The following is a 22,241-nucleotide window of genomic DNA, read 5'->3' on the forward strand; positions in this document are numbered from 1 at the left end:
TACTTGTATGTATTGGAATGGGACCTCTGTGCATTTACACTTAATTGTGGTTTATGCATTTATTTTTTATAATACTTGGGTACCTGTCCAAATGAACATCACTACATTCTCCTACAAAGGTTTCCTGTTTTTGCCATTTCACTTCACGTTATAGCACAGTGATTGAGACATTTTAAAGATGTTTTGTTTACCTTAATTTGTGTGATAACTACATATATGTGATGTATTGTTAGGTGCTTGCAGACAAACATGGCAATGCTCTTTGGCTAAATGAAAGAGAATGTTCCATTCAAAGGCGGAATCAGAAAGTAGTAGAAGAAGCACCAAGGTACTCTTTCTGCATGTCATTGTTTTTATCAACATATTTCTAATGTGTAGTTCCTGCGAAGATGCAGAGCACATGCTTCAGGGGTATGGAAATTCAATAAAAACTTTGTCCAAGGACTAAAGTGGGGGCCCAATCTACTTGTCCCTCATGACAATCTACATGTCGTGATACAAATAATATCATCGACCAAAACCTTATTTATTTTCTAAACCGTGTTTAGAAGCGCTTGACCAACAAGTGCTTGCAATTTACGAGCAAAATGTAAAATCCATAGTGAATGTGCTGGTCTCAGCTGATGCCAACTTTGAGCATAAGGTCTATCTGGCAGCTCTTTGAACTGCAGGCTACCAACAATTTTACTGTTTGTTGTGTGGGGCTGTACTTTTTTTTTACTGTTGCCTATCCTTCAGTGGGACTTCTTTTGGATGTCCCAATTGTCTCTGAATACTGAATCCTCTGTCCCTTAATGGAAAATAAAATGGGATTTTCAATATTTTTTTTGCCTATTACAAGATGAGATGTAAATACTCCGAAGCAGAATTAGGATTAATAAAGCACTGGGGCAGATGACGTCTATCAACAAGTGCTAAGGGGGTTTACTCAGCAACTGATAGTCCAAGAAAAGGTAAATATATCTTATTTTCTTGGACTCTCTTTAAACTGGGTAATTTCATCATGATTGGCTTACAGCTATAACCTTAAATTATCTTCTAAGAATTTAATGTGTACCAGAGGTGAAACAATTTCCACAGAATCAGCATTTTTTTTATGTTAATTTTTGAACCATAGGTTGTGATCAGGCAAGTTCAAATGTGCAGAGAGAAATTGTCTTCACATAGGTAAAGAATTTGGTAAAGGACACCAGACAAAAGTTTACATTAATCATATTTATAGTTACACTTAAAGACAACTTAATGTGTGCTTAAGGCGTGCTAAAGTGGCTTCTACTTATGTTAATCTCATCATGTCCGTTTAACATGGCTTAAGCACTATTTAGCATGCCTTAAATGTCATAGCATTTAAGTGGTCTACCACAAACAGTTGGCCAGCTGATGGATGAAATATGTTAGGTTTAAATGTTTTCTAATAACAGAAAATTGTATTGCAATATTATTGCTCAAAAGGGGAAAGCAATGATATATTACATAATAAATTGACAAAACATGAAACTTTATAGTAAGTCAAACAAAAGCAAAAATAAATAAATAGCATGGACTGCCCTTGTAAGCAAGCACACTGTAAGATGGACGTAGGATATTTAGAGAGGTTTTAGATGGGGTATCAAAATTGATAAACAGGAAAAGGATTAATGTATATTGTAAGGTTCGAAAAAATAAGCTTGTTTTAGTTTATAAAAAATACACACAAGATCAGTGTAAAAATCAACATTCTATTTTAAGGAATGTACAGGTGACCACGGCATATGAATTTTGTATGGAACACAGATGATTTTACCATCATTTTGGAATAGGGTTCTTTGTGATAAGCTTGGTTAAGCTGTAGAATGTCCCACCACATGAAACAGGAATGGCATGATCAGTAATTGTACAAATAGACCAGATGCTATACAGTACTTACTACTATAAATATCGACAGTTATAATCGTTAAGGGTTAGCATGGAAATAGTTTTATCCATATCCCTTGTCCATATCTTGCCATATTTGTGGGATTAGAAAGGAATTTTTACAAACTCTGCAAGGCAATCATTTTCCTCCTTTTAGACTAAAACTCATGAAGAATAATTTTTAAATTGATGAGCATGTGTCTCTTTTGAGCCTAGTAATTGTATAATTATTGGCTCATTCATTTAATTATAACACATTTCTTTTTCCATAATTGATGTTTTTTTTATTCTTTTCAGCAGTATGATTATTTTCATCTTTTGCTTCTGAAAAAAAACAGATAATTTTGGCAAATGATTATTTTAGCTTAGTGAATTTAGCTTAGCTGCCCATTAATACCGCTTTACCGCCTGATAGAAGGATAATGTAACTATAAATATCAAACGTTATTCCGTCAAGTAAAGGTACATGGATAACCTCTACAGGCAAAACCCTTCTCTTTCATTTTTACAGGATACTATATCTAAATTTCAAGAATAGTAAATTGAATGAAACTGTTAATGATCGGAACCAAAACTGGACCGAAAGCTCAAATTGTGACATAGGGGGATGTCAAGTTAAGGTTTTGCTGTAGGTCATAGCATCCACATTTTCTTAGTTTTAGATAACTATTAAGTGATAGAAAACACTAATCAGAATACACAATTTTCCTTCATAGATAGTGTGTAAAACCAAGAGCTGCATTTCTACCTTGCAGTAATCCACTGTGTTCCTTTCATCATGCTGTGGTGATTGTGTGGCCTCAAATACTGTCAGATATTGAGGTGTTGGAGTCAAGTGACACATGCCATATTTAAGTGCTGCATAATTAGGCTGGAAGGAAGAGATGATTAAGGAGGTAGAAGGAGAAGGGAGAATAAGTGGTTGGGTGTTGGGCAATAATGTTTTGTGCAAAATGCATATGAAGTGTAAAGAGGTAGAAAGGAATATGAAAACTTCAGTTAATTAACCTGTCTGATTGCAAAGATAATCCAGTCATTTTAGAGTAGAAAGCCTAACCGCATGGCAGAGATCAAGTTTAGCAGTGTGACACCTCTGTTCCATTCTTCCGCTGCAGCAGGAGGTGAGCAGTGAGAGTGTGAAAGGCGATGCACATATATATTCGCAAACATGGGAAGACACTAGTCTAGTGCAGGGGAGTAGCTGTCCTTTCATCCATATTAACAATAATGATGCTTGTTCTGCAATACAGCTGCAAGGTGTAATTCAGTCTTTAAAATCCACAGCCCCTCATAAAATGCTCAAGCTGTGCTTTCAGTAATGTCTAATCAACGAAAGCTAGTCTGATTGAAATACACATTTATTTGAGGAAGTAAAATCCTGCGTCAATGAATTTGAGAAGGATTTAGCCTTGTGTAGTATATTTTATGGTTACTGTGGCTATCTGCTGTCTGTGCAGTTGTGTTTCTATCTTTTGTTTCAAGAAATTACTCATCTTTTTATTTGATTTTATAGGTTTTTATAATATGTAAAGGCTTAATGTATACAAGTATACTTTCTACCATATCATATTGTACTTTTAAAATAGAACATATAATTAATATAAACATATAGCAGAGAGTTTTAAGGTGTTTTTATTTTTTTGGGGCAGATTAGTGTTTAAGTATATTTCCTCTTTTGCAGCCAAAAAGGGATGACAATTACCTAATATTTGTTACATGTGCCCATTAACATTGCATAACTTGAAAAAAAAGATTGTTGCTTACATTTTAAGTACTTTTTACTTGCTTAAACATCCTTGCCTCCCCATGTAATGTTATGGAAGGGGCTGGAGGGGAGACTAATGGTTACTCTAATTAACCCTGTCTGTACTATACTGGCAGAGTTATTAGTTGTAAACTAGATTTGAACACTCTTTCCTAACGGGTTAAAGACTTAAGCTTTCCATACACTGCAAATTTTGGCCGGTTCAGCAAGTGGGTTCCGCTGTTGACACCCTTCTGTCTGGCATCCTTGGTAGATAAAATTGAAGGCGCTGTATGGAAGATCTTTTGGTGAATAGTAATGGCAGCCAATCGTACAAAGGAATCTGGAGGAACCGGTTATGTTTTTTTTCATTCAGCCTGAAGGCTGGACAAAAAGAAATATAACAGTGTATGGCCAGCTTTAGAAGCATTATATGTTAATTGAAAAGGCCCAGTTTGCCCCTATGTTTTCACTTCCAAACTGCTCGTAGCTTGGAATCTGCACAAAGGACTTCACCAACGAAACAGTAAAAGATTGTTTTACATTTTTGTTTTTGGTATGATGTGGATAGGAACACATAACAAGCATATAGTGGGGTTTTCTCAAATTTGACAGCAAAAGTGTAACTACACTTTAAATCACTGAACTTTGACAAAAGTGTTGGGGTAAAGTAAACATTGCAAGGTTGCTGTTCATGTAATGGTAAATGATTGATAGATCCATAGATAAAATAACTTCAAAGGATCTTTTGCTCAAAACAATCATTCCGTGCATGAAATATATGTACTGTGTGTGTGTGTGTGTGTGTATATATACATTTATTATATATACTATAGTTATAATATCACCCCCAAAATTATAATAAGAAAATTAAATGATCAATTCACTGCCAACAGTCAAATATTGGCTGTTAAAGTGGGATACATTTCCCTATTTAACAACCAAAGAGATTATGCATCATTTTACAGAGTACATAAATCACTTTACATTGTTCTGAAGTAAAGATTTTGGTGGCCCAGTGTCTTGATAGTCTGCTGAACTGCAACTGCAATGAGTCTTTATGCTGAACATTAAATTATAATGGTGTCATCGATTTGCATTAACACTTAAATATTTCCTATTTGCCAGCACGTTTCTTGATCCAAAAACTCGGAAAGCAATGGGAGAACAGGCTGTAGCTCTTGCCAAAGCTGTGAAATATTCATCTGCAGGGACAGTAGAGTTTCTTATTGACTCCAAGAAAAATTTCTTCTTTCTAGAAATGAACACACGGCTACAGGTAGGAATATGTTTGTTCTTGTATCATGCCAAATATTCTAGAAGTATTAGTAGTATTTGTCAGTGCCTTGAATATAAAGTTTCTTCCAAGGACAACAGCCTTATGGAATTATAATAGACTGCATCGCTGCCTCACAATCTTCATCTTCCTTTGTTGCAACACATGGAGTAACATTTTTTAACACTTGGTACATACAGCAAGATTTCTTAATCATGTTATACAGTGACTTTTATCAATAATCTTGATGGCAATTCTCCCTGTTTTACATGAGGATGCTTTTATTGATTTTAACTGTTTTTTTTATGGTGACCTGTTATAAATGATGTCCTTGAGAAATGAAAGGAACAATAGCTACAACAGCACAAAGTTGAGACAAAGGACAGTTGTAAATTCAGTCCAACTCCTGCCAAAACTTTATAGGGTTAGAGACTCTATAAGAGTTTTACTGCTGTGTTCTATTGGGGAGATTTCCCTTTCCTCTGTCAGTTGTTATCGCTGTCAGTGCCTTCCTCTGCCAGTGATGCACGCACCTCCATTTCTTCTACAGGTAGCACAGGGGCAGGAAGTGAAGGTAAACTCCTCAATGTGATTACAGACAAAGTTAGAATTGACAAAATTGGTTTAAAATTCTTCCGTGTGACTTTCTTTTCCTTGCAGTGTGGAAACAATAATATGAATTAAAAAACATTTAACTGTAAAGTAATACTACTTGGTTAAGAATTAATAATACTTTTGTATTTTAGTAAATCATTCATTCTTACCTTATCTTGCTCTCTAAACTTCCTGTCAAAGTGTATTTCCAGTTTTGAGGCAAAATTGGGAAAACATCTACTTTATACTTGTTGCATGTTCCCATTCACATATCATAACATTAAACATTTTTTTTTTTACCAACAAACAACTCTAATTTTCACTTAATTTACCTAATATATTCCACAAAACATTTCACTTACACTTTTAAGACTCTACCCAGCAGCACCAAAAGGGAATACTTGATGTGCACTCTGGACAAAGGCTAAATTGTGCCTGGTTTGCAACTACTGTTCTTAGTTAAATGTGGTTGAGCGGTTTTGTGGGCATCTGTGCTCTCTCAAAATCATTGTGGATTGCAGCTTCAGTCTACAATGACATTGCATTCTTCATAGATCAACTGCATATGCCCCATGACATGCTAGCATAAGAGTCCCCAAAAACTTTTTTTTTTTTTACAAGTGCAGGATACACTTTAGTATCTGGTGCTTCTTTAGTCTTGTCTCAACTGCCATACACACCACCATCATAAATTATACCAAACAATTCTCACTGTTAAAAAAATTGCAGAGCTGTGTTTAATGGATTTATATTGCCATTGTGATTGTATAAAATACTCCCTTTTTTTAATGTCCACAGTTGAAAGGCTATCAGTCTGAACAGTGTAGTGTAAAATTCCAAGACCCATTCAGCCTACCACTCTGATCAGTGAAAGATTTTGGGCTGCTGCACTCTGTGCACTTACTAAATACACTTTTATCTGTACTGCCATTCATTGCAAGCATTGCTTAGTGCTGCATATGTTGTTTATTCACTGTATATATGTGAAATTGTATCTAAAGCCTAAACAATTTGTTCTAGTTTAGGATGAAGTTAGGCATTGGTTAGAACTCCTTTTAGGCTGTTTTTTGTGTGTGTCCCATTGGGAAAGTTTCCCTTCACTTTCAGTTACCAAGGTAGGACAACAGGTGAGAGGAAATATTTCCAAAGTAAGAGGCTATCCCTTTTTAGACAGTTGACAGCTGAACCAATGCAACCATTGGAATATCTTCCCTCACCTCCTGTTACATTGACAGATGTAATGTTTTCGATGCCCAATCAGTTTTTATCCTGGGGACAATCATTTCCACAACAGAGTAGAGTGAATAGAGACACATACAACAAATAAACCCTGACCTGCATTCTAACCATTCCCCACTTCATTTAAAACTAAAAAAGATGTTTTGACTTTTGATATACTTTGAGTACTTGAGTACCAGCCTATAATACCACTTCATTACCAGGCCATTTTTTAGTACTGTGATAGTTGACTGATATTTACTCAGTCATGCAACACTGTACCCATAAAATTATAAAATGTATTTTATGTAATAACCATTGGGTTTTTCTTTCTATTAAAAAAAAAACCTATCAAATAAAATGCCAGGACAGTAAGAAAGTACCCAGAATTACTTATTTTGGAAAAGTAGACGCCCCATGGTCCTTCCTTTTTTGCCACAACTTGTTTGGAAATGAAGAATTATGCTGATATTGAGGTTGTTAAAACTTGGGGCACTAGGTACAGCACATCATTAATGTACGAGTTATACATTGATGGAGGAGGTGAAGGGTTGATGATGTACAGGTCACATACAGTGGGATTATGAAGATAAGGGGGTTAATGTAAAGGTTTGAATAAACGGGTCACAAAAAAAATCATCAATGAAATCCCTCACTATTCACCAAACCTGCTGACTCCACTGCACCAGTTTACTTAGATTTTTTTTTCTCCTTTTATCCTCTTTCATATTTTTTCCCCTTTCTCCCAACCTAATGTCACAAGCTATATAACTGTTTGAATCAGCTCTGTACATTGTGTCTGTAATTCAATGACCACTCAGATTACAGCCATTTATAAGCAGCACTGCGTAAATGCATGTCTACCACTCTTCCATTCTTAAAAGTACCACAATAGTAGTTATTGACCATTGACGAAACCTTCGCTGCTTATTTATTAAAACTAGTCATTTATAAGCTTGGGTTTGATAACATGAAGCACACTGAAAAATCCATACAGGTGATAATCAAAGTGTGTGATCCCTAAATAAAAAAAATGGGTATCTCCATGCAATTGTTTTTGAATAACAATAGGAAGGCTTCAAACTTCTCAGTTTTCTTTTAGTGTTTTCCCGCCAATGATAATATTTTACTTCACTTAATGCTTAACTCTTGGCAAACATTTCAATTCTCAGTTGTAATATATAGAGGTGAGCCGACAGGGAAGGAGACCTTATATTTTTCACCTGCAGATAAGTTTCACTTATAGGACTTGTTCCTCCCTTGCCCTTGTTCCTCCCTTGCCCTTGTTCCTCCCTCGGCCTGTGACTATACAGTGAATACAGAAGCAGCGGGCTGATGAGCTCATCTCTCTGCCACCTTGCTCTCTTCAGTTTTCAGCATGTTACTTGTTAGTACATGAGCAATGCAGCACAACTGCATTGTGCCTTTTCTCCTCCAAGTCTCAGCTCCGCTCAGCTGGTTGCTATTCATCAGCTACCAGCTGCTGGTGAATTGCCTGCCAGACTAAATTCTTATATATCAAGTCCCCATATATTGGTTCTTATCTGGAAAGCCCTGATGAAGGCAACGAGACTCCGGTAACCTGGTGGTTTTATGTATAGCCCTTTTTCAGCTTTTTAATATCACGGTGTGGTGCAATTTATACTTCGTTTTCTCACAGCCTAAACACAAACAGGGAAATCCCTTGGCATTTAGAAGCTGCCAATTTATGGTCCAGACGTTGCAGAACCACATCAGCTCCACATCATTGAAGGATATTAAGAGAACTTTTAGTGACACAGTGCCATCAACTCACTCCCTTAAAGGGAATCCATGGTCAAAAACTAAAATAAATTATGTTTTTATATATTCCATAACTTCTATCCTACTTCTAATAACCAAATCAATCTAGAGGTTTGTACACATACTTATTAAAGATGCCCGTAGGATGGCCTTTGTCAGTGCACTGACACAATTTCACTCAGCCTGTGAATATGCACTTCCTTGTGTCAACACTCTAAGTCTGCTGTCTGAACTACAGCTCAATGTCTGAACTTCCCTCAATGTAACATCATCAATCCTTGCTGGAAGTGATGTATGATGGGATATGTAGTCTTGGGAAATGGAGATTCCATCATATCAAGCAGCAGGGGAAGAGACCCAAAGCACACTGGGAATACACGAAGTTGTTGAAAGTGATTGGCAGACAGAAGGCAGCACTCGCTACATAAAATACATTTAGAGTATGTATTTCTATTACAGTGCTGACGTTATAGCAGAGCAGTATATGCTGGGACTTTAGAACTCCTATAAACATTACTCTTATATCAGGCCTTGTTTTCGAGACCTGTATTAGCACCTCTTGCGTTTAGCACTTGAGTTAACATACATTGCATATTTTTTTACATGGTGTATTGCACATTTTGTTTTACAGTAGGTACCAGGATACTTTATTTTTTTTTCTTAACATGTGTAGCAGCTTGTTAGGAAAGGTTGTTGCCTGCTGCACTGTGTTTAAATGCAGCATGTTCCATTTTTGTCCATCACATACGTACCCAGCCTGTTGGTCTGTTGGTGTATTGAAAACAATGGATTTCAGCTTGTAACTGTGCTGAGCTTGTGGTGCAATCTTAAAAATGTAAATGCAGCCCAACGCATATAGTGTATATGGTCCCTGATATATTGTAGCCAGGAGAATGAATAACGCTTGCATCTTTTATCAAGTTTGACAGAAGATCTGCTTTTGGGCAGCATAATGTTTGAATTCACACCCTTTTTTCTTTAACAATTGTTCTACTGTATTGTCCTGAGTTAAAGGCCTATAGGCCAAATAAACTTCATCCCCCCCCCCGCCCCCCTCATTTATATGGGGGTAGAGAACAATAAAGATATCTTGAGCTTCCCACTATTTATAGAATTTTGTAGAGCTACAACAACGATTCGATTTAGTCGATCGTCGATTAGTCGGCTATCTGTTACATTGCCTGTTCGGGGCTCCACACACAAGCCGCGCACACAGCGCCCACCGAACGCGCACGCAGCGGCCATCGCACATGCCGTGGTTCAGGCTCCAATCCCGGCGCTCCTTACATCTAGCCGGGCCGGTGCGATCACATGACGGGTGCCGGGAAATGTGAGCGCGACAGGTGTCAGCCGGGGGACGGAGACTATGGCTGGGGACGAGCTGGCATCCAGGCTGAACCGTTCAGCAGAAGACATGGAGGGAATGTTCAGACAGTAAGTGCCCCGAGTACCCCGGAGCCTGGGACCCGACACCGTGCACCCTAATCCACCATCATACCCTTCCTCTCCATCCCTGCACCCCATTCTACCATCATACTCATCCTCTGCACCCCATCCCACCATCTTATCCATCCCTGCACCCCATTCCACCATCATACCTTTCCTCTCCATCCCTGCACCCCATTCCACCATCATACTCATCCTCTGCACCCCATCCCACCATCTTATCCATCCCTGCACCCCAGCCCACCATCTTTATCCATCCCTGCACCCCATCCCACCATCATATCTGTCCTCTGCACCCCATCCCACCATCATACCCATCCTCTCCATCCCTGCACTCCATTCCATCATCATACCCATCCTCTGCACCCCATTCCACCATCATACCCATCCTCTCCATCCCTGCACTCCATGGTCCAGTTTATAATCCATGGTTCTATTGTTAATATCACAGCCAATAACCTTTGGACTGTCAAGTTTTGGACAAAAAAAAATTGGACTCCCCAGTACTTCTTGGTCTTAATTTGCCTATGTTGTCCACATGTAAATAGGAAGTGCTAGAATTTATGTGTGCTAGAATTACATGTGTGTGTGTGTGTGTGTGTGTGTGTGTGTGTGTGTGTGTGTGTGTGTGTGTGTATATATATATATATATATTTATATATATGTGTGTGTGTGTAGGGGCTGTGCTTGTTTATTTTCAGGTAGACAGCACAAATGTATTATAGTGCTGATATTTGATTTATTTAGCTTTGTAAACGTGAGCTTTTAGTAATAGCTCAAAGTAAAAGCTCAAAAATTTAGATTGAATCATCTAATACACCTCTTTATTGTATTCTAAAGTTATATTGGATGCTGGGATCTAGTCATTATGTAAGAACACATTATTTAGGCTTGAACCCATGTTTAAACATTGCTTTTGCTCATCCATGTGTGTGTTTGCATATTTTTTTTTCTGTGCTTCTCTTAATTCCCAATCTCTACTAATGTAACCTTAAGCATTGAACATTGTTGCTGTACTAGCCATATGCTTATCCTGACTCTCCAGGATCTGCATTGCTAAAGCATTTGTTCTGTGGGTGTGCATCCTGTGGAGAGCTAAAATTTCAAACTCTTCTATCACCCTTCTTCTCACTTCCAACAGATGCCATGGATTTTCTAAGATCTCTTGCTTGGTAGCATGTTATTATATAGGTTGTCTTAGGATGGGTTCTTAAATATTCTGTCTGTCAGAAAGGCAGTGTTTAGATTTTCCTGATACTGGATAATTTGTTTTCTGCTTCTTCCATCAAATCTCAGAGATACCACATATGATTGACATCTTTCATGTAAATCTGTAACTTATGCACTCCTTGATTGGATGTATTGTATTTAATTTGTCACTCAAATTTTGTTCATCCACAATGTTCTTATTGCCACTCAGCCAGACTAGAATAACATTTGATGGAGCATCTGTTGCTAATTCGACTGTCATTCTGCAAAGAGCTACAAATGATTGTTGCATCACAGTACATCATACTAATGTATCTGCTGAGATATATATTCCTTAGAACAGGTTAAAGGAGAACTATGAGGTGAGTGCTTTTCACTCACCTCATAGTTCTAGCCGACCTGTGACAATGAGACTGTCACAGGTCGGCTCAGTAGATCGGGAGGTGAGCGAACACATACCTGCGTTCGCTCACCTCTCGATCCTGTCACAGCTCTCTGCCGTGACAGGGGAGGGGCTGGATTCCCCCCTCCCCGCTCCGATCTGCCAGCGCTGACTGGCAGATCGGACGGGGGGGGGGGGGGGTACAGCTGGCTCTGCCTCTAGATAGGCAGAGCCAGCTGTCACTCACGCAGATGGGCGGTTCCAGACATAATTGTCGGGATCCGCTTCAGCTGCGGCGTCTCAGTATGCCGCGAGCAGTAGCTTGCGGTATACTGGGCTTAGGGTGACGGGAGGACGCTAGTTTGTGTCCTCCCGTTACCCTAAGGAGAACTATGGGGAAAAGCCTTAACCCCATAGTTCTCCTTTTAAAATGTATTTCAGCTATAGTGTATTCATGGGATTTTACTAGAAATGTAGGAAAAGTGATATGAAGTATCAGCAAGAAGTGATTTCTGATTGGTTATTTGTTGCAGCACGTAGGCTCCTGTTTTTGCCTTATTAAAGCTTCTGTTTGAATTAAAGGCTAAGTTTTAACATTCCAACCATGTTTTATGTTGCATACATATTCAGGATGTAACACGAAACATGGTCTCCAAGGTACAGACATGGGTGTGAGGAAGAGTCTGCAGAAGCCAGAGCTTTGCACTCCCGAGCTACTGATTATGGTTGCAATTCTTTATTGGCTCCAATGCAAAAAAATAAAAGAATAAATGCACATTTTTTCTTTTATGAAGAAGCGTGTATTTATTATATTTTTATATAAATTCTGGAATTTCCGTTTAAAGCTTATCTGAAGTTGCCAGTTATATAGCCATATTCTCTATGTTTTAATGTACTTCAGCCTGTATGTATTCTTAACAGATTGAGTAAGCCTTTTTGTTGCTTAGGTTAGTTGATTGATGTCACCATTTGCAATGCCAAAATTGGATACTCGGGCTGAGAACGATGCATTTAGACACCATATGACAATATATTTTTCTGTTTATATTGTGTTGGTAAAATATCTTTACGCCTATTTTATTCTCCGCTTTTAAAAAATTTTTTTTTAACACCTGTGGTTAAAGTATTTAACTGCAGCACAGTTTTGTCCTTGTACTTGTAAATCTATTTTAACAAATTGGCTTATTGGTTGTCGAGAAAACCCCCCAGAAAATCTACCATTAGATGCATCTTTTATCTATGTATTGTCTGTGGTGTTTTTTTTTTTTTACTTTGGAAAGATTTCTGTTTGTTTACTGTCATGTGTTTGGGGGAGGAAATATTGGAAAGTCTCGATGGGGACACAGTTTAAACTTCTCTATTGAGCTAAAAACAAAAAAGGTTTCGTTTTACCCGAGATTAAATGCTACTATCCATAGTGCCTGGCTCATGTTATATTATTCAAGCTTTTACAATTATATACACCAAGGTCTGGTATCAAGCACACAGCTTTTTCTCTCCATTATCTACTATAATAAGGTAAAGGGCTTTGTTCAAAGGGTAACATTCCATAACAACCATTAAGAAACTATCTTTTATTTTTCTGATCTAAAATAGGTGAGATCTAATTAATTGTTATGAGTAAATGATCTTTGCACATCATATTTCTGAATGTACTACCACCTTCATGTGCCTGCTGAAAAAAACAGTATAATTACATTGATTGTTTTGACAAATTGTTCATGTGAGCTTTTATTATTATATCTTGGTTTCCAGTTTATCTTTTGCTAAAGGGCCAGTGTACTTTCATATAAAAATGCGATATAGTTTTCTTTCCAGCCTCTTAAGCAATAGCTCACACATTGTATTCCTGTCCTGGGGTCCACTTTAAGAACCCATTTGCATGGGGGCTTATATTGTGACTGGGGATTTCTGCACCAAGAAACTGGATTCTTGCAACATTAATCACAGGTGTGCCTAATGAGATGTGGCCACTGTACCTATTCGAGTTAATGCACGTTTAAACAGAATCTTCCATTCTTACCTGGATTATAAATTCTCTAGTTTCAAATCTGTGAAATGCTTACAAAAATGCACATGATTATGTATTTTAGATGAGAAATAAATGGGTATTTTAGTGTAATAGAATAGTTTTCAGCATTTAAAAAAATATATAGTTGCACCAGGGGATGTTGAATTTGAAGTTTCATAGTGAAGAATGTCACAAGCACACCGAAAATCCTTTCAATTTGAAGTGTCTGGCTCCTCATCTAATAATCATTAGAATAATTATAAATGGGAATTATTTTACAGAGCTGCTAATTGTCCTTTCTATATGTTTAATCATTAAAAGATGTGGATATTATTTTACAAGGTTGAGTTGCCAGGTTGAGACAGAGATCACTGTATGTATGATCTCCTCTAACATTTCTTTCTATTTTAATGGTCAGCCAATTTTAAAAAAATTTTTTACTCGGCGATACCGAGTATTTGCATGAGTACTCGTACTCGTGCAAATACTCCGATACATAAAACGAGTACCTGTGCCGCGTCCGCCATCTTCAGGGACCCGAATCCGCCGCACACAGGACCTCCATCGCGTCTTCAATGAAGCAAGATGGCCGCGACCTCCTCTGTCATCTGCTCCATTCTGACCTCTTCTCCCGCTGATTGGCCGATTGGATGATTGACAGGCTTCCTCACCAGTCACTGGTGATGACTAGGCTGCCACAGCCTAGTCATCTGCTCCATTCTGATCTCTTCTCCCGTTGATTGGCCGATTGGATGATTGACAGGCTTCCTCACCAGTCATAAATGACTGGTGAGGAAGCCTATCATCATCCAATCGGCCAATCAGCGGGAGAAGAGGTCAGAATGGAGCAGATGACTAGGCTGTGACACGGAGTGGCTGAAGCAGACGGAGAAGACGACACAGCAGGTTAGTACTGACACCCCTCATGGGGCTGGGCACAAAAATGCTCTTTACCGGCATATATTATTTGAAAAAAGACAATGACTATGTAGATATTGCTAACTAAGGCTTGTATACCCCTAGTGGTCAAAATAGATGAGCACATGTCCTGACTCCAGACCAGAACACAGTGTGGCACAGCTATATCCAATTCTGCATACCTGGCTTTATATTATAAAGTTCTTATAATATAAAGCCAGGTATGCAGAATTGGATATAGCTGTGCCACACTACAGAGTGTTCATGTTCTTCATAATATTAAGAAACTGACCTAAAATCATGATTTTGTATTGCTTTAGAAAAAATGTGACCTGTCCCTTTAAGAAAAAGTATCGGTAATTGGGATCGGTGAGTACTTGAAAAAAGTATCGGTAATTGGGATCGGTGAGTACTTGAAAAAAGTATCGGTAATTGGGATCGGTGAGTACTTGAAAAAAGTATCGGTAATTGGGATCGGTGAGTACTTGAAAAAAGTATCGGTAATTGGGATCGGTGAGTACTTGAAAAAAGTATCGGTAATTGGGATCGGTGAGTACTTGAAAAAAGTATCGGTAATTGGGATCGGTGAGTACTTGAAAAAAGTATCGGTAATTGGGATCGGTGAGTACTTGAAAAAAGTATCGGTAATTGGGATCGGTGAGTACTTGAAAAAAGTATCGGTAATTGGGATCGGTGAGTACTTGAAAAAAGTATCGGTAATTGGGATCGGTGAGTACTTGAAAAAAGTATCGGTACTCGTACTCGGCCCTAAAAAAGTGGTATCGGTGCATCCCTATTAAAAACTGTCCCAAATTCGGCCAGTGTGTGGGCACCTTTAAATAGTGTGGACTACAATTGTGTTTATTGGTACCTTTTAAATCCCATTACATTTTTGTACCTACTAGTATTACATAGGGGTGTGGTACCTTAGGACTAAGGAACAACTGAGGCATTGAAGTCGATGATACATTTTCCATCTTACTGGAATGTACTATATGCTCAAGTGATGTTACAAAGTTTTGACTCTTCAGAACAATTCTCATTCATGCAATGGTAGTTTATCTTAATTGTTCAATAAAGGACACAGGATCAGTAGTAATTCTGATATGACTGGGTTTTACTGGTGCCTTTTAGGAAGTTTGGCCAATGACAAACAATGTGTTTATGGCAGCCCCCTTATAACCCCACCACCAACTGTCATACTTCCTGTTTTTTGCTACTGCCCTAGGAGGTTGGAGGTGTTTTCACCAGTTCTGCTGAGGAAAGCTTTGTTTTGTTTTTGCCATTTTTTTTCTCTATCAACATTCTTGGCATTTCATGGATGTTTTTTCTCTTCAATCAAGTTTGTGCTGCTTCCTACACAGCAGTGGGGTCTGCTTGAAATTTGACCTTTGGGCACTGGGCTCTGCTAGTGGCACTTTCCAGACCTTGGTGTAATGTGTTAGCTGCAGTGTGATTTTTAGGTCCAGAGTTGTTGCACTAGCTTAACCCTGTTTCTCAAGACTCAGTCTGTGAGTAGGTCCATATTGTCAGTACGCACGGCCTTGACTCACTCTGGGTCAGTGGCTTACCACTGGCTGGTGCAACGTGCAGTGCCTTTTAAGAGAAATATTTTGGACACTACTGCGGCAACTGGTCTACTCATTCCATGCTGCTCAGTCACATTATAATAGTGTTCGGATCCTTAAAGCATATATTGTAATAAGGAAGCTTCCCTTTTTGCCTCATGATGATTTCTTATATATTATCAGACACATTATATTGCGACTATCACACTATTTTTTTTAGTTTGAATTAGGAAATTTTACCTCATCAATATCTTACTGAAATCCCTGTATGGAGTTCTCTGCTTTTTAACCCTTTTTGCTGTCTGGCTTTTTTTTCTGTGTTTTTGCAATAAAAGATGGTGCTACTGATTTTGTAGGTGCCGTGACAGTTGCACAAATGTTTATTAATTTTTTTTCAATAACAATACACTAAAACAGTCACAAATACAACATAACTTTCAAAATTCCTGCTAAAACTAAATGCTAAAACTGTACTGATTCTTATAGTTGCTACCCCTATTTGTAATTCGGCTTGCTTCAAGCATACATCCTTCAGATTTTCATCTAGTTTAGCATTAACATCCGAGGGATCTCTGTGCCTGTTGCCCCATCCCTCAGTGGACTGCTCTCGGACGTCCCAATCAGTTTTTTTGAGTTCATTAAAGGATGGAGGACCTGTGCTTTGACTTCTTGGCCTTATGTACTGCTTGCTCACAAAACTGAGGCATGACTGTAGAAGGGTGTCCAAATCTCTTGAAGGCAGCAGTATGCCCCTGTCATATCAGAATAAATACTGATCCTGTGTCTCTTCATGAACTCCAAAAAACTGATTTTAAGGTAAGTGCAAAAATCCTGTTTTTCATGGCAATTAAATATTTGTCAGGTCTGCTAAAAAATTATTTCTTATAAGCCGGTGTTGCATATGAAAATTTCTTTGTCACAATTTCTTGTACAAGAATAGTTTAATAAAAATACTAGTGTTTCAATTTTAAACTATATGATTAACTAACTATAATACTAATTATCATGGTAATATTACTTAATGGATTTGTGTAACTTATAATATGCAATGTGTTACAGGATTTACTGCTTTTTAAAATTAATATACGGTATTAATTTTACAGACCCATATAATTTTAAAGTTTGGGAATGTTCTACTTATCTTTTTATCTGAATATGTATCCTTCCATCCCTCAGTGATTATATAATATTTTTTTAACATTTTGTTAGTGTTATATGTTCTTTGCTTTAGCAGAGTGGTACTGGTGTTGGGTATGTAAATTTTGAATTAGTTGTATCGCTTATGCCACCCATATGCCTGTCATAGTTAAAAGCCTAGCACATAATGTAAACAGGCTACTATAGGCATGGTGTGAAAGCTGGGGACATTCTCACAATGGCATCTTTTAAAGCCGTTAGCAGTAATTTGCTATTAGCAGATTTTGATCTCCAGTCCGTCTTTGCTATTGTGCATGCTAAGCACTCCACAGATACGTCTTGAGGGGGGAAAAAAAGGGAAGGATCCATCTGCTCATTTCTGCTACACTGCGCTAATGCAAGATTACGCTAATCTGGTTGCTTGTCAGGACTGGTTAGTGAAAGCAGGCGAATGGCTAATATTTGGAGAGGACTAGTTGTACAGGAAATCATGAGCTGCTCCCATGCTTCCATGTTGAGTGTAGCAAAACGGCATGATGGTAAGCTTTCTTAAGTTGTACATTTACAGTACAACAGATTGCAAGATGAATGCACAGGTTTGTAGTCTTAGCACAATTTAACTTGCTATCAAGGGATCAAAGTTTTTTTTTGGGGGTTGTTATGTAAATGAAGGACAGGGCTGTATTTTTAATATTTGTATAGGCATGAACATCTGTTATATAACAGTTTGACCTCTTATATATCTTGCAAGCACAAGCCCTTTATCACTTTTCATAAAATACCTTATCTTGCTTTGTTGCCTGCACCTCTTGATTGACAGTTGTGACATTGCAGGTTGAGCACCCAATCACAGAGTGCATTACTGGCCTGGACCTTGTCCAAGAAATGATCCGTGTCGCCAAGGGTTACCCTCTGAAGCACAAGCAAGCTGATGTCCCCATAAATGGCTGGGCAGTTGAGTGTCGTGTCTATGCTGAGGTAAAGAGTGCTGCTAATAGCTGATCTTCCATAGAACTCTGACATTGTAATGTGAAGCATCATGTGACCAAGGTGAATTCAAGGATTTACAATTATTGGCAGCATTTGAATTTTTTTAATCATATTTTTAAAAATAATTTTTAACATTGCAGATATGAATATTTTTCCTGGGTTTTAAAGAATCAGATTTAAATAGAACACATAAATATAATTAGTAAACTGTTGGAAATCTTGCCATTTGGTCAATATAATTAGAGTTGCTGTGCTCTCCTATCTAATAACCTGGTTATACATGCAGACATAATATTCCCTTTTAATAGTGGATCCTGCTGCTTTAACCATTTAAAAATCTATACTACAAGCCTAGTTTTCAGCAAACCTGATATGTAATCTAGATGTTCTAGTGAAATATGCTATGCTAAATATATATATATATATATATAGTATACACACTCGACGTGAAAGGCATTATCACATACTCAGGACTTAAACAGGAGCCACAAAATGCCAAACCAACTCCTTTAGTGAGTGTCCAATGTTTTGGTGGGGTACAGCCACCCACCCACCCACCTTAGTGCCATCTGCCAATGGTTTACTAGCTGCAGTGTTCTGCAGTTCTCATTAGAGATTGATATACAGTATGCACCAAGCTGAGTGTAGGCGATAAGGGGAATGGTTCTCATAGAATAATGTCTAGTCTGCCAAACCCTGTGTTCAGTTGGTGTATGCGCTTGAGCTGGTTAACAGTGGCAGTTGCCTGTTATAGTTAAGTAGTCAAAAATATTTTTGCATTAATCATATCAGCTTGTAATATACTGCTTACTCTGGCTTCTGGGTAATTCCGCATTATTAGCACAATGGGTTAATAGAGTGTTTATTTATGCAATTGAATTTTTATTTTTTATTTTTCATTAACATTTTCATTAACACATTTTACCATGCTGTAGTAGTCCTAGACAATGATCAGTCTATAATTTCAATAAACTTAAATGACCATGAATTTCTGGGCATGTGTCTATTGACAGCACAAGCAGATCTATATGCAATGCAATCTTGCTATTCTGCCACATATGTAACCATACTTAAATTATAGGTTTTACACAGTTAAATATAATACTGGCTTTTTTTAAAAAAAAAGTTGTTTACCTTCAATAAATAGCGCTGATCTTGAAAATATAATTTATTTCTTAACAATGTATTCCTACTTTTTCTTTAGGATCCATATAAATCATTTGGCCTTCCATCGATTGGTCGTCTTTCCCAGTATCAAGAGCCACTCCATTTGCCTGGGGTATGTTGTATTTATAAAAGCTGTTACTCGTGAGTGTGTTTTCGTTGTTCACACCACTGATGTAGGTTGACTCCTCAGAGCAGACCGGATGCTGCTTACAAAGCACATTTAATACAGATGATTCTGCTTAACTTTCTTGAGTAAACGAGTTGACAATTTTCTTCTGCATAAAAAAAATAAATGAAAAGGTCTCCCTTTTCTGTGTAATAAAAGTAAAATTGGTTTAACTGTGTCTTAGTGTTGCTTGCAGACTGACAAGGCTATGCCATCTGTGTGTGCGATTACTGATTACATGCTTGGGGAAAAAAAAATCTAAATTTAAAGAAGTTATTGAATATGTGATTTTTTTTTTTTCACTTCTTAAAATTGTTTTTCCCATATTCTTTCTAATGGGACCTGACCCTTTCTTGGCTCAGAGACTTCATGCTGTGTTCAAAGCCTGCAAGCAGAACAAAAATTGCAAGGGCTTAAGAGGCATTATGTCTTGCTAAATATTAGAAAAGAAAACATACATTAGAGGTTGTGCTTAAACATCACTTGTGAACATCAAGCAACAATTCATTGAATTAAAATGTGCGTTAATTATTCAGGCTTTTTCCCTCCTCCCTCCATATCTTCTACATTTTAATAGCTAACACGATGTCAAACATTTTGCCCTTGCAAGTTTTTGCAATTTGCAGTTTTCAGATGTGAGACCTGTTGAAAGTACAAGTGATAATGGACAAAACCATACCCCCTACGGTCAATGTCCCACCAAATCTTTCTTCAATTAATGCTGCAGCAGGAGTTTTGTGTAAAAACATTTGTGCTTGCAGGCTATCTGTACGAAGAAAAAAAACAAAAAAAAACAATTAAAATGCCTTAAATATTCTGTGTACTGCTGTTATTTGCTTGTGTGAATGTAGCATGTCAGCTAAATGGACCAAGGGATGGATAAAGTGATTGGGTGCAGAGGAGTGCACACTAAGCTTTGTCTATCATTATTGCTTGGAGCAATCAAATTGATGCCAGCAGGACAGTAGATGCGTTGACAGCTGTAATTATGTATCTCCATGGTGATCACTTTTGGCCTGTCATGGAGGCCCACTTGTCCCCTCCCTTGCAAGCATTTAATAAGATTGGGCTGTCACTTGTCAGGTAGACATGGCGGGCTGGGAGTTGTGTTTTGAGAGAGAGGTGAATTGAAAATGAAGGGTGGGAAATGCCTGAAAGCTTCACGTGGTATGTTACTGTACAGGCAAAATACACTTTAATTATTTATGCTAGAGGCTGTGGTGAGGACATTGCCTGTAGTGCTAATGCCCCATTTCATATTGTGTGATGGTGTTCTGTAAACATTAGAATAGATACACTGAGTCAGCAGCATCTTTGTGTCTAATCATGGAATTAATTGCAAGCCAGTTAATTATGTTTTCACAGGGTTCTTTTTCTTAAGACTGAGTTTTTTTAATTATCTCTGGTTTTAATGATTTAATAAGAATGGGTATGCCAGAAAGAAGTGCACACACACTTAGGCTATAAAAAAGTCCCATTTTATCACTTCCGTTCACTGAATATATGTGGCAGTTAATGATTCTTAAGCGTATGTGTATATATGTATATGTATATATATATGTATATATATATGTGTGTGTGTGTGTATATATACATATATATATATATATATATATATATATATGTATATAACAGTTCTTGACTAACAAGGTGTACCCCTAATGGGTTGCCTAAAACGAACAGGCAGCACATGTACCTTTTAGTGTTCTTTCAGCACTAAGGCTTTTCACCCAGCTGCAGGCTCCTTCGACAGAGCGAAAGAGAGCACTGGACATCCATCAATTTACATATTAAGAAAAGACCTGTCTCTTACAGCTGAGACTAATTTATGAGGTCTGGCTAAAAGGTAAGAAAGGGCCCTAAAACTGATGGCTTTATTTCACTCAAAGCTCTACAAAGCCTCTAGGATTCAACCCAGACCATAACATACAGAGATCTCAGAAAACAAAAAGTTAGTTTTCTTCATTATAGACAAAAATCCTGACCAGGAGCCTATAACCATGTGTAGCTTAGAAACCTAGGTAACACATTTAAACCCCATCCACACTTGTGAATGGGGCAAAATGGGCAGCTCTCATGAATTGCTCTGTGAGACTAACGCGGCTGTGGGAGGGAAGGGCAATGACAGCTGGAAACACCCAGACATGGACATGTTGCAATTACCTGCAGACGATAGCACCTGGATGCAAGCAGTTTGCTTTGCCAGCCAGTGCCTCACAATTTATATTCTAGCATATTTATGTAATGTTAAGTATAATTGTATAATGTATGAAATGCATTTGTTTTTTGAACATTATGTGTGTATTATATCACAGGGCTCAAAATTTCAAGTCCTGAGGTACTAGCCAGGCCTTAAAAGTACGCCTCTTCTTTCTCCTGGTTGTGGGGGGGGTTGGGGTGGAGGTCGGTGCAGAGATCATCCATGTACCTTCTTTTCCCTGCTAACTTTCTGGATTGCCAACTTTGACTTGGTCTCTGCAGTTTTTCTCCCAGCCTGGCAGCAGAGGTGGGCGGAGGAAGCTGCAGAAGACAGCGGATGTCATCCAGGTGCGCCGCCTGCGGGACCAGAGATGGGACACTACTGCCACGGCGATCGTTCCCTTGTGTTCTCTCTTCTCATCGGCCGCTCTGTAGCTACAGTGGCCGATGAGAAGAGAGAACAGAAGCAAGCAATTGCCGCGGCGGTAGTGTCCCATCTCTGGTCCCACCGGCGGCGCTCCTCGATGAGATTCCACTCGCC

General features: G+C 38.1%; 1 protein-coding gene across 2 annotated transcripts in view; it reads left to right on the plus strand.

Moving 5' to 3' along the window:
- PCCA (propionyl-CoA carboxylase alpha subunit) overlaps positions 1–22,241 on the plus strand; it is a 340,260-nt gene that overhangs the window by 124,819 nt on the left and 193,200 nt on the right. For both annotated transcript variants that reach the window (XM_018576625.1, XM_018576624.1), the window contains exons 11-14: positions 234–328; positions 4,766–4,916; positions 18,013–18,156; positions 19,373–19,447. In XM_018576625.1, coding sequence (XP_018432127.1) covers positions 234–328; positions 4,766–4,916; positions 18,013–18,156; positions 19,373–19,447 — 465 coding nt within the window. The remainder of the gene's footprint in view (positions 1–233; positions 329–4,765; positions 4,917–18,012; positions 18,157–19,372; positions 19,448–22,241) is intronic.

This window comes from Nanorana parkeri, unplaced genomic scaffold (genome assembly GCF_000935625.1).
Source record: "Nanorana parkeri isolate BGI_ZX_2015 unplaced genomic scaffold, ASM93562v1 scaffold71, whole genome shotgun sequence".
In the NCBI taxonomy this organism is placed as follows: Eukaryota; Metazoa; Chordata; class Amphibia; order Anura; family Dicroglossidae; genus Nanorana; species Nanorana parkeri.